This window comes from Chroicocephalus ridibundus, chromosome 7 (genome assembly GCF_963924245.1).
Source record: "Chroicocephalus ridibundus chromosome 7, bChrRid1.1, whole genome shotgun sequence".
NCBI lineage: Eukaryota > Metazoa > Chordata > Aves > Charadriiformes > Laridae > Chroicocephalus > Chroicocephalus ridibundus.
In genome coordinates this window covers 49,637,750-49,652,677 of record NC_086290.1, presented here as the reverse complement: position 1 = coordinate 49,652,677, position 14,928 = coordinate 49,637,750, and the positions used below count along the sequence as shown (strand labels likewise).

Here is a 14,928-nt window from a genome sequence, read left to right as displayed (position 1 = left end):
GTGATTCTGGAAATGCTCCACAAGGACCCTGAAGACAGGACCCTGCATTTGCATTCTACGAGCAGCTCCTGCACCTCCTGAAAACATGCAATCTACTCTGTAAATATTTAACTGTAGAAATTAAATCGGCGTGCTTCTGGGAGCGAGGTAGTTATGGCAACAGTGTTTGCTCTACCACTGCTTTGGAGAGCTACTTTTTTTCTACTAATGCTGGACCTAATTCAGCTTCCATTAATATCAATGTAAGAGCATAATTGAACTCCTTTCTTCTCGTTGGCTGCTTTGTCTCTGTGTCACTCATGGAGGCTAACTTTCTGCACATCCTGCTTCTCTATGGACTACTTTCCTTCCACTAGGAAAAAGAGGTGGAGTTTTTTTTGTTTGTTTTTTTTTTTTCTTTTTGAGAACTGATCCACCACCAATAGGACAGGGGGTTCTGTTCCTGATGTATATATCAGTCAGTTATCAGCCAAATAGAAGATCTGCTTCAGTGTATCTGCTCAAGGTATGTCCTGGAAGAACATAATAGTTTTCAAGCACATTTTTCCTCAGAAGACCCCACATTCGCTCGCAGCATGCTTGAAGCACTAGATTGCACTTAGGATGGTCCTAAGTGTCTGGTCTGAGAGAAAAGCAGCAGGCTGAAGGACAGCGGTCCCAGCTGGTCATTTATCACCTGTTTCCTTGCGCTTCCCCGATGCGTTGTGCCTGTTGTCTCATGCATTCCAGAGGCTGCGATGTGTTGGTCAAAGGGCTGCCTGGGTTCTCCCAGCTCCTGGCGCACCCAGGGAGCTCCTAACCACTACCACCGCATCAATGTGGAGCAGAGACCTGGCCGGCAGAGCCTGCCTTCTGAAGGACCTCACTGAGAACAGCTGAAATAAATGCAAAACAGGATTTCATTTTAAATTGCAGGTATTAACCTGCACAGAAGGAAATGTAACCCAGTGTTCAAAGGTCAGTCCTTACTTCCACTTATTTTGTGGAGGCAACATCTTTCTTTACCAGTGTCTGGAGCCGCTCTCTGGAGGTGAGCGCAGGAACACTGCCCTGGAGAACACGTGGGCACCAGACCCTCCGATTGGTGTGAGAACTGGAGGAGGAAGGGATGGGAATGCAGAGAGAGAACAAGGCACGTCTCGGTAGCTCTCAGTCGTGATCGCTTAGCTGTTTAATATAGGGAGGAATGTTTTCTCAGGACTTAGATAATACAGGTGGGTTTTCTTAATGGTATGTTGTATATACTGAGAATTGTAACCTTTTCTTATGCATTAAGCACTTGTCCTCCGCCCTCTGTTTGGTACCTGAAAGCTCTGTGGAGCCAGAACCTGGCTGACTGTGGTGATTTTTGAAGCTGCTTGCTAGTCTTTTGGGCTTCCACTAAAACCAGTAGGGACTGAATGTCACTGGTGTCTTGGTCTAGTTCCCCTAAGGATCTGTTTCAGTGTTGCTTCTTATAACCCCTACATCAACCTGACTTACATCAACCTGACCGTGGCCAGCTCGCAGGGCTGGGTGCGGATGCAGCCCTGATGCGAAGGGGCTGGCTCCGTGCAGAGCGGCACTCTTGCTGTGGAGGAATAAACCTGTGGGACTGAAAGCTGAGGGATGCTCCAGCCTGCCAAGCCCTTTGGCTTATCTCAGCCTGGCCACTGTGTGATGGTAAGCTGGGCTTTATTACTTGTAAAAGATTTAGACAGGAGCTGGGAGAGGGAGGGAGGGAGGGAGGAAGGGTGTCCCAGAAAGAAGATTTTCTGCAGAAAGACTTACTCTGATCCATGTTAACTGATTAGAATTCCATTATTTTTGCTTCTTTTTAGACAGGTTTTAGCTTCCTGTTTGTGGCTGTGTCAGAGGTTAGGAAACAAGATTTAATAGGCTTGGAGGCAAGGAAAGGCTATAACTTAGGTCATTTTATGAGTGAAAGGGCTGTCAATAGATTCCCCGTTCTCCTGGTCAACAGCCCTTCATTATCTCTGTAGTTGCAAAAGTCCTTTGGCAGAGGCCTGTGTGGGATTAGTAACCGTATGGAGTCTCTCTACAGGCTGTGTTTGAACTGGAGATCAAGTGACAGCAGCAGAGCACTGCTATTTTGTGGCTGGTGTTTTCAGGTGCCGTGATGGGGAGGAAGGACCTCTGCCCTGTCCCCTGCGCCGTCGTGGTGGCAGCTTTGGCTGAGCAGGTCCGTGGGGTAATGCAGCAAAAGGCTGGTCTGGCCCCTGAAGGCTGCTGCGAGCCACAAACAGCTTGTGGCTGCCACCGGGCACTGGCCACCCTGCGCGGCAAACCCCAGAGGGTACCTGGAACAGGCCTGTGTTCTCCTGAGCCTGGTGCTCCGCTCCCTTTGCTCTCAGGGCACACATTGTCTCGGCTGTTTATACCTTACGTGTCACGGAGTGTTTCTCTGTGTGGGCAGATTATTTTAAAATAGACGAAGTGCAATGAAAAAGGAAGGGGGTTGGAAATTGTAGTGAGCTTGACAAGGAAAACCAACGTGTCATTAGTCTGTCCCGCCTGCTGACAGCTGAAAGGAAAACTGGATGTTTCTGCTAACATGTGCAAAACTCTTGGGCTGATTTCTTTTCCATATTGTTGTTCATTAGATCTTGATTTATATTGATAGAAAAGATGTACCTCAAGCTATTCAAGATGCCTTTGAAGTTTACTTCCTCATTGGAAGGAAAGCAGTGCTAATCAGTTATCACTTAGTTACAGCAGTCTAAATTCTTACTCGGTAATGCACTTGTCTCTGAGCAAGGGGTAGTCAGTGGAGTTATCTTGATCAAACCAAATGCAGAGCAAGAGAACAATCAGTGTTGATGAAGTCAGGGTCAGAAAATGCTGATTTTTTTGAAATTAAATTGCAATACTTTTTCTGCTACCACCCCCTTTGTGTTCAGGGAAGTTTTGCTCAGCCTTCTCATGAGCAGAACAAAAGCTTGAGACATCTTACTTGCATCTGCCTGATAGAAATTAAGCAATCCCGAATTTCTGCAGGTTTTAACCTCTCTTGGTAATCTGAGTCTCATTTATTTATTGCACTGATTTTTTTTTTTTATTTTTTTTTATCCTCGGCTATTCCTTTCCTTCTGTGAGTCAAACATGACAATAGCAATGTGAGGAAGGGTTGTGTCTGGGGGGTTGATCTTTAGTTGTCCCAGGGAAGTCTTGGTGGGGACAAGCTCCTGCAGTTTCAGTTGGAGTTTAGTGCTCAGCAATTGTCAGGATTTGGTCTTCAGTTTGGGGCGATCTGCCAAGAACCTGGTCTTCATAGTGTCAGTTCTGTGGGCCACACCAGCGCGGGCAGCTGAGTGAAAGGCAGTTTGCTGTCAAGGAGTTTTCACTGGAACTCTCATGCATCTCTGAGGTTTGTAAATGTGGCTGAAATTCAAATGAAAGGTTACGCTCTCTGTAATTGTCTGGGAATGCTTGCGAAAAGAAGTTCATTCTGAATATGAAACCAAGTAGCACCAATTAAACTAAAGGTAAGGCTGCTGCTGCCTTCCCCCCACCCCAATACCCATCCCCTGACTTCCCTCTCCTGCTTCTGAGTATTTGGGCTGAGCTCAAAACAGCCAAACAGAACTGGGTGAGCAGGACAGAGATAGAGAACAAGTAAACTTCTTTAAAAGAGGAAGAAAGAAAAGAGTGGTTGCTTCTGTTGTCAAGACTTCCAGCGTGGATTTCTAACCACCTCAGGAACACACGCTTAACAATGATTATATCAGCAGAAGGGGGCACCATCGGTGTCATTTATTAATAAACCTCTTAAAATGTGCATGGCGCCTCTTTTTCTTTCTTCTTCCTCTTCCTTTTTAACTCACTGTAGCAGTTTCTGTCCCTTTTTGAGCTGGCATGGAACAAAAAGTCCCCAGTATTACTGAAACATAAATAGCATTGTTCAAATGGACCCAAACTGAGATGCCCAAGGGAGATCAAGCTGGGCCATTCCATATAGAGAGCTCCTCAAGCGGGCCCTTCCGGCGTCCTGAAATCTGTACAAAATAGAACCAACTGTAGAAGGCTGCCCAGAGAATAATATAAGAAATAATATAATCAAAGAAACTTCGGTAACCAGGACATTTGTTCCCTTTCTGAAAGGCTTGGACTTTCCCTGCAGGCACAGCCAGAACCCCTGGGGCCGGGGTGGGAGTTAGTGACACATTGTGCATCCCAGGCTGTTCTCAGAAGGGTCCATCATTGCCACTGGTCAAAGGCCGGCCTGACCCCCATCCCAGACAGGGCAGAGCTCTGGGTCAGTAAGTGCCGATGCTGTGGGAAAGATGCAGAGGTTTTATTTTGCCTTGTGTATGTTTAGTCCCGTGGGCGATGAGACACCGACCCTTTAGGCAGCGAGTTATGCGGAAGCAGAACGAGTGGAAGAGGCAAATCTCTCTCCACTATAACCCTGCTGCCAGGTTGAATCTTCCCCAAAACATCTGAAAACCACCAATGTCTGCTTAATCTACCTGGCTTGTGCCAAAAGATAGGACGAATTGCGTTGTGGCAAGGAAGCGGGGGAAAAATATTTGCAGTCCAGTAATGTTCTTTGAAAGCTAACCAGGTCCTGTGGCTCCAGGATGAGGACTCAGTGCCAAAAATTTAGCAAAATCTTCTTTGTCAGAGTAAGGGAAAGGCTGGCAGTAACCTGGAGTAGCTGAGCTTGAAGGGTCATAAAGGAGTTTGAAAATGGCAGCCTTGCAAGCATAGTTTCTGCATGCTTGGTATTATTCCTCCCTGTGCACCACACAGATGGTTCCATAGCTGCCTCTTAACGTGGTACTGATAAATGAGGGCCATGTGTGCCACCGACAGAAAACACTCTCTAAGTAAGTTATTAATCTGAGGCAGGGGGTGTAGGGTGACATTTAACATCAGCATGAAGACTTCTCGAACAAGAGGTTATTAATAGCAGTGGGAAGACGGGAGGTGGCGTTTCACCCTCTGGAATGCACCAGCCTCATCAGGGTGCCTCCGCTCACCATTACTGACCTGCTCTTCTGCATTATGCTGACGGCATCACCCTGGTTTATATGGAGGCCTGATTCTGGAACTGAGCAATCCAGCTGTATCAGCTCCAGCTGTGGATCTAGGCGGCGTGTCTTAGCAAAGCTGAGCCCGGGAAGATCCGTCTCTTGAACCAAAATTGTGTGAGCTGAACAAAGCTGCACATACATGCATGGGAGGAAAGCTTGCTGAAGTCTGCCAGATGCCCACAGAGCAGTTTCAGCTCTCCAGAGCACCAAGCAGCATTGTCTTTCCAACGCACTGTGTCAGTGGTTTTTGATTTGGATAATAAATGTTTTTAATTTTCCATTTTGACAGATGGAAAGTGGATAGGTTCATATGGCCAAGGTCGGTATCTTTTTGCTTTATTTAGAAACACTGTAACAATGGAATTTTATTTATTTATTTTTAATCTGCTTAATAGCACTGTGGTGGCTTTTGCCGAGACAGTAACCTAAGTGGATCTGATCCATCTTAGCAGGATTGAAGGGCGCATGTCACTTCTTCAAATGCACACCTTCTTCCCACATTGAAGAAGGTAAATCATATCACTGCTGGCACCTCGCAGAGCTCTTGCTAGTAGCATCTCCAGAGGAAGCTGAGATGCAGTGATAGCACAATGACTCAGGCAGATTATTGCATTAATCTGTTTAAATAGACCCTTGAGACGATCTGCTTTACAAATTAGAGCATCTTTAGCCAGAGTTCTGCCACTCCGGTGTCAGCTTTGTCCAATCCTCTCCAGTCTGTGACTTCTAGGCAAGTTTCTAATTAATGTTGAGATTTTTCCCTTTCCTTTGCACAGCATTGTGTGACTTTGCCTGCAGGTAGAAACTTTTGGTTTTTTACTCCTCTTACTAGAGACAAAGTGGGTATTGAAATAGCCAGTGCCTAGTATGCGGTCTTACTCTGTCTGCACAGCAGGACAACGATAATTGTCTCTTGGCCAGAAGCTGTGAATGCCTGAGGAGCCCGTTTCCTCAACATGTAAAGTGAAGATCAGATACCTGCTAAAGAGGGAAGAAGCCAGCGGTTTGGGAGTTATAGTAGGTGAGTCTTGCTTACTTCAAGAGAAACCACTGCTGGAAATATTAGTAGATCTAGAATTGTATTACAGGTGAGGAAAGGGATGTGCACGGAGTCACCCAGAGTATGCACAGCAGCTGCGGAGTCAGTCTCTTGTCTCAGTCTGGGCCTTTGTGGGTTGATGGGTAGAAAAATATGAGTTGGGGGGCTTTCACCCCACCCACCCTATATCTTTTTGTGAGCTGGTTCTGAATAACTTGTGTACCAGCAGAAAACAAGGTGCAAGTCCTGGGGGAAAAAATGCTTTTTTTAGGAGCATTGTGCATTTCCAGTTCATCTATGATAGGACTTTCCAAACTGTTACCTCTCTAAACATGGTATAAAGAAATGTGTATGCTATTGTCAAAGTATAATGGCTGTTTATAGCCGACAGTCTGACTTGGTTATTGACTGCAATATACCTTTGGTAGTGGAGAACTCAGAGGGGCTAACTACACAAGTAACTCCCTTCCTTCCTGCAGATGCTTTGCAGCTTCAGAGAAACCGTTTGATGTCACAGCTGTACGGCTACTGGTACCCGGCAGTGACAATTTAATGCCAGCCTAGCTGCGCCGCTCTGAGTTTCTCAGCTGTGACAGTCTCATAATTATCAAGGATAGGTCTAACTTCAGTCAAATTGATATGGGTGGCATGGCAGCATGGTGTGAAAGCCTCCATCCTGCTGAATCCTTCTTTGCCTGATTTCTTGGGCTCCTCTGCTTTACCTCGCTCCAAGTAGGACTGGAGCGTGAGCGTGGTTCGCACAGGTGCCCCCGTCACACAGCTGCCATCCTGCACCCAGCCTGGTGGGGTGTGACGAGCCGCGGCAGAGCTCGGGCCCTTTGCAGCATCGCTCGCAGCAGCAGGACGGGCCGTCGCGCTGCTGGGACGGGTCTGTGCCTGAGAGAGGTGTGGAAATGGAGGCTGTGTCTGTCTGTGCAAACAGCTGCTGCTGCACTGCAGAACGGGGATGCTTCGAAAAATCCTGTATCACGGTCTCTCCCTCTCCCCTCAGCGTTTCAGTTAGGAAACAGATGACTAAAAATAGCCTGCTGTCTAAGCACCCAGAGAGCTGTGCTGTCTGATTACTCCTTCAGCATTTAATTTTTGTTCTCCTGAATGTATCCAGGTGTTGTTGTTTTTTTGTTTTTTGTTTTTTTTTTTTTCAAATACCCAGTCCCTCATTTAGGATAAAAAGATGGATTTAGGATCAAGCTGATATTCATCAACAAATCTTCTTGCATTTATCATAGGCCATCCTCCTGCTGATCTTTCCTAACATTCTGCTCTGCTATGGACCAGCAATCAGGCTCTGGGAAGAAGGCTTCCTAGCAACGCCTTAAGCCGCTATAACAATGTTTTAGAAAAAAACAGGCTGCCTTTATGGAAAATAACATTGGGAAACTGATAGACTTTTCCACATGGAAAGAATAGATGCCCTGTGCTTAACCGCTTAACCACTGAAATGGAGAGACCCTGCAATTTTATCACCGTCTTCCTCTTTTTTTCAATGGAAAAATCATAAAGGGCTCAATAAAGCAGAGCGAGTATCAGTAATATTGGAGATTGGAGAGTCCGGGTTATTCTTTAACAGTGGGTTAGAACAGGGAGGCAAGACAGGACAAAATCTGAGCTATTCCATATTGAAAGAATGAGATATCTAATCAGAAAGAGTATAGTATGAGCAAACCAGTCAGTATGTAGCCATGGCAAGTTTTAGCTTTTGTTTTTAATCAGTAGATGCTGATTAACTGAGGCTTTTTCTGCGTGTTTGAAGTAATCTAGATAAAAATTGTACGTGTGGATTTGCTTGCTTCTTCCTCCTTTCCCTCTCAACAGGACAGTTTTGTCACAGTCCTGTCCTGATTTTTGAGAGTGGAAAGCTTGACAAACGCGACCTGTATTCTAACATTTTGAAAATTAAGACATTGCCCTCCTTTTCCAGCTTCCTTCCCTCCCCATGTCAAAACTTGACAAAAAAAGCCCACAAAAGCATAAAAATCTACAGCTGCTACAATTTCATACTATTCCTTTAAGTTTTGATTCATGGATTTCTGAGCACTTGTTTTTTTTAATCTGTGGAACTGTTCTTCTGAAAATTGCTAAGATCAATGTCCTTGGTGTGCTATTTAGAGTGGACAGGGAGGACTGCTTCTTCAAAGTAACTCTTTCTGCAGCACCGCCAAGTATAAAAAATCATGACTATACGGGCATATTTGAATGTGGGAGCTTTCCTGTAGGGTCTGGAGCACATCTTCCATGTGCTCTCATTTGTACCCAAAGAGTTTTTGTGAGCTGTATTTCTGTCTCCCATCTGGAACTGGAAGCTGTTTGCCTTGTGCTCAGCAAATCTCTCCCTTTTATTAAACAATTGTAAACAGTGCAGGGAAAACAGACAATCTTGATTAAAGTAGTGATTCTGCAGTGTGGTAACAAATACTAGATATAAATTAATTACTTATGAAATCCTGCTTCGCTGCTGCGATTTTAATTCTTAACAACTTTCTTTCCATCTGTTTTCATACCTTGTGCCTTCCTCCTCGTGTAGCTATCAATACTGGAGAGCACTGGAGTTAAACCAGCAAGTACCAGTTTTCCTTGCCTGCATTTAAGAAGGCCTCAGCCCTGACATCGTTGATCGGAACCAGTCTGCTCCTGCTCTGACAGACCTTTAATTGGACAGGCTCTGGTTATTGAGAAGACTTGAGGCGGGAGGAAAGTGTATCTTCCCGTCCAGGGCCAGTGAAGAAGTGAGAGATGAGGGGGCTGGCTGCTTCAGGACTGAGCATCCCTCAGCTCTTGCTTCTGCACCTGCTGACAGTGGTCTTGGCCATTAGTTAGACCCTGCTTCTCTGCAGAGCAACACCTGTGATACTGGTAGGAAAATTTTCATTGCCAGGCATTTGTCTGGGTGCCCTGTGCCCGTTGTGGACTTTTTACAGCCACGCATCCAGCTCCAGCTGCAAAGCTGAGTAATCCTGGTGTCCGTCAGTGCAACCTTAGTAATAAGGGCTGTATGAGGCTTTCTGGTGCCTGGGATTAACTAGAGCTGGCAGCAACCTGGCGACATCAAGCCTCCTCACCCAGCCACGTACCTTCCTGCTAGACAATTCCCTGTACCTGGAAGTACCGTAAAGTCTTTGTTGAGACCAGTTGCCCATCTATTGCCGTCTTCTGTTATGCCTCTGCAGATTACGATTTTGTTCCCTTTGTTTTTTGGCAGAATGCTGCTCTCCTCTGAAGTGCTGGGCTCTGACATATCCCGCCTCTTTTTTATTTTGGCTATGGGTGACACATAAACAGTGCGGAGAGGCCTCTCAAACTATTTGAAGTTATGTTGCCAAGAGTTGCCATCTCAAGGCTTGTTCTTGGATCCTGGACAGCTTCTTTGGCTGTTTCCCTGGCAAGAGCAGCCACAAAGCAGGTGTATCTGCTGCCAGAGAATTTCTTAGTCCTTCCAAGTAAAACAGCACAGTGCAACCCTCTTCTAGTGGGTGGCTGACGTGCAGCACTTGGCTGTGAGCTGCTCTACTGCCTGCTGTTTTCTCTGACACAATATGTTGTCTGCTGCTTAGGGCTGCCTCTCCAATTCGATGGTGACTCCAAGAAGGATATAGGAACTGAGCTTAAAGGGTTCTCCTGACCTTCACTGCACCTTCCTCATCAGCTGCTTTCCTTGAGTCCGCACTGCTGTATCACTGACATCCCACAAATCCTGATGGAACTGCACTCAGCGTCACCCCTTCTTGAAATAAGCAATTATCTTCTGAATTTGGACAAACAATGCTGGCTCTAGAGGACAGATCTCTCATTTTCCTTACTTCCTCAGCAGTCTCCTGGTTTGGCTCCAAAGGCTGCTTAAACCAGACTGAACCCAGTGCCAGCCAGCACAGCCAGGCTTGAATCCAGTCCTGGATACATTAACCAACCTACCAACCTTTGCTGCCTAGGCCCTGGTGTACAGCTACAGCAACTCCCCCTGCCCAGTTTGATCCAGCTTTGGATCATTAGGTGGGCAGATGTTTTCAGGGGGGCAATAGTGTCAGTTGATAGCATTCTTCTCTGCGCTCCCATCCTCAGGTGGCTCTGTATTGCCTCTAACACATGGCACTGCCTACTGTGTTGATATTTTTCTGCATGAATTAGCACGCAAACCACATTTTGTTCAAGGTTTGATTTCTGTAATTAGATATCTTGCATCACCAGAAAACCTAGTAATGATGGGGCACATCCTTTGACAGAGGCTTTGCCTTGAGAGGAATTTCTCTGCCCTGTTGTAAGGAAAAGAACATGGGTCACCAGTAGAACAAAATATGTTCAGAATTAAGAGTAAACGTATTTGGAATTACATACTTTTCTCAACAGGTACTTGGATGTATAAATATCTTTAAAGGCATTCCAGCTCAGGCCATTGCCTGGCTTAGTATATTTTTCTTACATTATTATTTGGCTATGACTCTTGTAGAGGCTCTACATGTCCACTGTAATGCATGAAAAAAATTGTGTGCCTTTATGTATCAAAAATATTTAGTTGCAATTTCTGAAGCTTTTGCAAGTCTTCAGGAGAAAGAAAAAAATTCTGAAGGTTTATGTTGTCAAGGGCTGGCAGTTGTCTGCTTTCAGTGCTCAGGACAATGTAAATAAATCTTTTCCCCTCGAGGGAGGCATTGTGGTTCTTACTGCCTTCAAAGGCTGCTCGGGCAGCCGTGCCCATGGAAAGCCTGGGGTTTTTTCAGTCACTGCGTCCAGCCCAGTGCAAAAGAGCCGTAAAGGAAGAATATGTGTTGGAATAATTGTGGTGGTGCGTGAGAAACAACAAAGCCTATGCTTTCTTACATCCAGAGCTGTTGTGCAAAGGTCTGTTTTCTTGGGGGAGGATGGTGGGTGGTGAGGCAGCACATCTACAATGACTCCTAGATGATAGAATCAGGGGCAGGGAAAATGATAAAGCTGCTTTGTAAAGCATATTCTTCCAGAACAGTTTGCTGGTATGACTTCCATTAAAAATTGTTGAACAATGGATGGGGCACCTATTGATGGGCGTGCTAGTTTATGTTCAAATTACAAACCAATCCTATTAAACTGGTATCAAATGCTAATCCATTCTTCTTTCAGTGGCTGGGTCAGAGACTGATTTTGAAGTGTGTTTTCAAAGAGGCACTAATATAACTTCGATTAAAGGCAAAGATTGCTCTTACATGTTATTCAGGGTCTACTTTCTCTGGGCAAAGGAGCGCAGGGAAGAGGTGGCTGGTCTGGCAGGAAAAAGCGGTGTCTGTCAAACCGATGTGGGAGCAGTGTCTCCTGACCCAAGTTCCACCCTTTGCCTACTACCATATTATCTAAATATAGTGGCTTGGGATGTATCTTGTAGCGTGCTGTCACTGCGAGGTGTAAATTTGCTCTTTGTGATGTAAATTGAAAGGATCTGTTTAATGAAGAACCTCGGAGCATGCAGGGCAGAGCTCTGGAATTGTACACCTGAGTTCCGCTTCTGCCTCTGGTCTTTGTACTTCGCTTTCCCTGTCAGCAAAAGGGGGTAGAGGACAAAGGAGGAGAGAGGAACTTAACCTTTATCGGATCTGAGTACAGTATTGTTCGTGTTCTTTATACAGTTCATATCCTCAAGGCATTTCAGAAGTAGTTATTCTTCCAGCAAAATTAGAGCTGTAGAGCTCTAATTTAGAGCACACAATCTTTTTAGAGCATAGAATACGGTGGTTTTGAAAACGCTTTGCAAAGCGTGAATCTTATATAGATATTAATGCCTAAATTGTTGCACCTTGTGTTTTTTGCTTAAGGAAAAGACTGAATTGACTTAGTTCGGTATTTGTATTTACCCAGAATATAATATTATGCAGAAATCTTATTGCTAAAACAATTTTATGCTTCCTTGGGCAAAACTTTTGTTTACTGTGCTTTATTTGGTGGTGTTCTGGCATGCTGTAAATAAAATATAAGCCCTCATAGGCTCTCTGCTTGCCCCCTGCCGTTGTTCCCACAAGATGAGCCATTTAAGATGTTTCTTGAGGTGAGTTTCTCCCAATTCCTGAAAGACCTGGAGAAGCTGCCTACTCCACTTTTTCCCTTGATGGTGTTATAGAAACGCCACTAGTGAGGCTCTTGAGGAGGGAGACAGCCTCTTGCCCTCACACTTCCCTTGTGGACTCTCGGCAGACTCTAAGCTGCTCGCCTACCGCTGAGGCCGTTCAGCCCTGCACTGACACAGGCCTGGGCAACGGCCAAAGGGGTTTGGCTGCTAAAGCCCATCGCAGCCCCTCGCCCGAGCAGCGCTGCGGGGCAGGGCCGAGCCCGGCGGCACTCGCCCCCCGGGGACAGAAGCCGGGCCCCGCGCGGGCAGCAGCGCCACCCCTTGTCCCCCTCCAACGGCCCCCCGCCCGCGGCTCCCGGGGGGCCACCGGGCAGGGCGAGCAGGCCACAGCCCCGGAGAGCCTCCGCCCCGAGCCCCGCCGCCGCAGCAACGGGCGGCCTCGGCCGGTGCCTCGCCCCGGCGCGGGTCCCCGCCGGCAGCGGCGCGGCCGGGCGTGGGGAGGTGAACGCTGCGGGCGGGATCGGGGACACCCGCCCCCCCGCGTCGCGTCGTAGGGACCCGCAGCCGCTGCCCCGTGGGCCGGCATGTGCAGCCCCATCCCCGCGCTGCCCCGGCCCGGCCCCCGCTCTCCGCGGAGCCGCTCTCTGCGCCTTTAACGACGGCGGCTGCGCCGCGGCGCGGCGGCACCCGGCGGCGTCTCCCGGCCGCGTCTCCGCGCCGCAGGCGAGTGGGCGGCGCGGGGCCTCCGCCGGGAGCAGATGGGGCGGCGGAGCGCGGGGTGCCGGCGCGCCGGGGCGGCCCCGCGGGCGAGCACCTGAGGCGGCCGCGACGGGTCGGCTGCGAGCGGCAGCCCCGACATGGCGAAAGCCCCGCGCCCAGGTGAGTGCGGAGCCCGCGCGGCGGGACGGGACGGGACGGGACGGGACGGGACGGGGCAGCCCTGAGGGGAGCGCGGGGCGGGGGCCGCCCTGAGGGAGCACCGGGCGGCGGGGCTGCGGCGCGCTCCCGCCCACCGGCGGCCTGACGGGCAGCCCCAGCTCCGTGTCTGCCGACCGCCCGGAACGGTAAACGCAAACTTGCGTGAACGAGTCGCGGGTGCGTTCGCCTTCTCTTGTCCGGGCGGGGTCCGCTCAGGCTTCGCGGGTCGTGGGGGCCGCCCCGGTCGCCGCTGCCCGCCTGCCTCCGGGCTCCGCTCCCGCTGCGGGGTCGGGAAGGTCTCCGCAGCGCGGGGGAGCTCTGCGGCTGCCGCCCTGTGGAGCCGGGGCTCGCTGCCGCCTGCTCGGAGAAATGGGCTGGGACGCAGCGGCCGCGGGCTCCTCTGGACACGGCAAAGGCGCGCTATGGGGGGGCAGGACGTGCTGGGGGGAACAGGCCGGTGCGGTCTCCCGTGCGGTTCGCGTGTTCTAACGCCTGCGCCCGCCGGAGCCGCGCGGAGTCGGGCCCGGGGCCGGGCGACGCCCGGTGGCAGCGGCAGCCCCGCGCCGGGGGGCACATGCCCTGCGTGCCGGAATGGCCGGTGCCGGCCGGCAGAACAGACGCCTCTCGCTGCTGCAGAAGGGTTTTCCCGTTGCTTTCGAAGGGGGAGGCCTAACCCTGCTATGACCGAAGGGCTGCTGGCCCGTATGTGAAACTTGCCGGGTGCTTGGTGCTGGTTCTTGGCACAGCTTTACAGCACCATGGTAATGGTTAAGGCTAAACCCAAAGTTTTTGCCCGGTGGTGTTTACTTTTTTTATTATTCCCCCAAAATACACCCAGAGACATAGCACTCAGGAACACGAAAGCATCAATAATTTCAGAAGATGGAAATACAGTATTGAAGTAAATGGTTATTTTCCATCTTTGGAAGATGGAGAAATAATCAAATGGGGAAAAAGTCTCGTTATTTTTTCTTTGGCATCGGTTTGCAGTCTGTTTAACTTTTGATAGGAAAATAAGGGAGCGTTGTTTTCACTTTCAGTGGTACTTGAGCAATATAGCCTGCATCCATAGCCAGCTTCTTCAAACGCAACTTTGCACAGGAATTTTAGAAGATGGTACTTCTCTTGGGTGTGATTCCACTCACTTTGGTAGGCAAAACGTGAGTTTTGCTGCCAGCTTTACAGTGTTGTCACTACTTCTTACTGTGAAGAAAAGCAAGAATTGACCATTCACAAAGGCTCTCTGGCAGAACACGTTTGTGTTAGGAGCAGGGGAAATGTGCTGCTTTTATTAATTGAGCCTACCAAGTTTATCAAAGTGATCTGGAATGTGCACAAATATAGAAATGTCGTGGCTGTTTTGCTTGTATATACCTTCCCTTCCATCCTCTACCAGTGCTGTAACCTTATCACAAACACAAAGACAGACCATCATACTAGTAGCCGTGAAATCTGCTGTCTGACATGTGCTTATAAGGGGCTTTTAGAGACAGTCGACTTGACTTGTTTGAGTAGCCAGATCTTACCTAGTGGGTTCCAGATCTTAAGCCCTTGGAGTGGTCGCTGCACAGAAATGCTTGGACACTTGCAGGATTGTAGGTCGCAAAACCTGCGCATCACTACCTGACATATCCCTGTGGGGGTGTGTGGTATCTGCTCTTCATCTCCTACTTCATTTTTTAACAGGCAGCAGTGACTCAAAAATGCCAGATCCTCCTCAGAAAGCCAAAATCTCTGCACTGTGAAAGTAGAGTCTTTCAGATGTGATGCAGGCAGTCCACCTACAGTCATTGCAGGAAAAGGTCAGAGAATATTCATATCTTCTCTGGTTTTGGGGAGTGAGTTTGGAGGAGGTGATGATACTGCTGAGAGGGAGGGTGAAGTTA

The 14,928-nt window shown here is 48.4% G+C and overlaps 1 protein-coding gene across 3 annotated transcripts in view; it reads left to right on the top strand.

Moving 5' to 3' along the window:
- The first annotated feature begins 12,402 nt into the window (after positions 1 to 12,402).
- Positions 12,403 to 14,928, top strand: part of PITPNM3 (PITPNM family member 3) — a 92,815-nt gene continuing 90,289 nt past the window's right edge. Inside the window, exon 1 of one of the 3 annotated variants that reach the window (XM_063340611.1) lies at positions 12,403 to 13,003. In XM_063340611.1, coding sequence (XP_063196681.1) covers positions 12,982 to 13,003 — 22 coding nt within the window. In that variant the 5' untranslated portion in view covers positions 12,403 to 12,981. The remainder of the gene's footprint in view (positions 13,004 to 14,928) is intronic. The other 2 variants (XM_063340610.1, XM_063340609.1) reach the window with 2 other exon arrangements.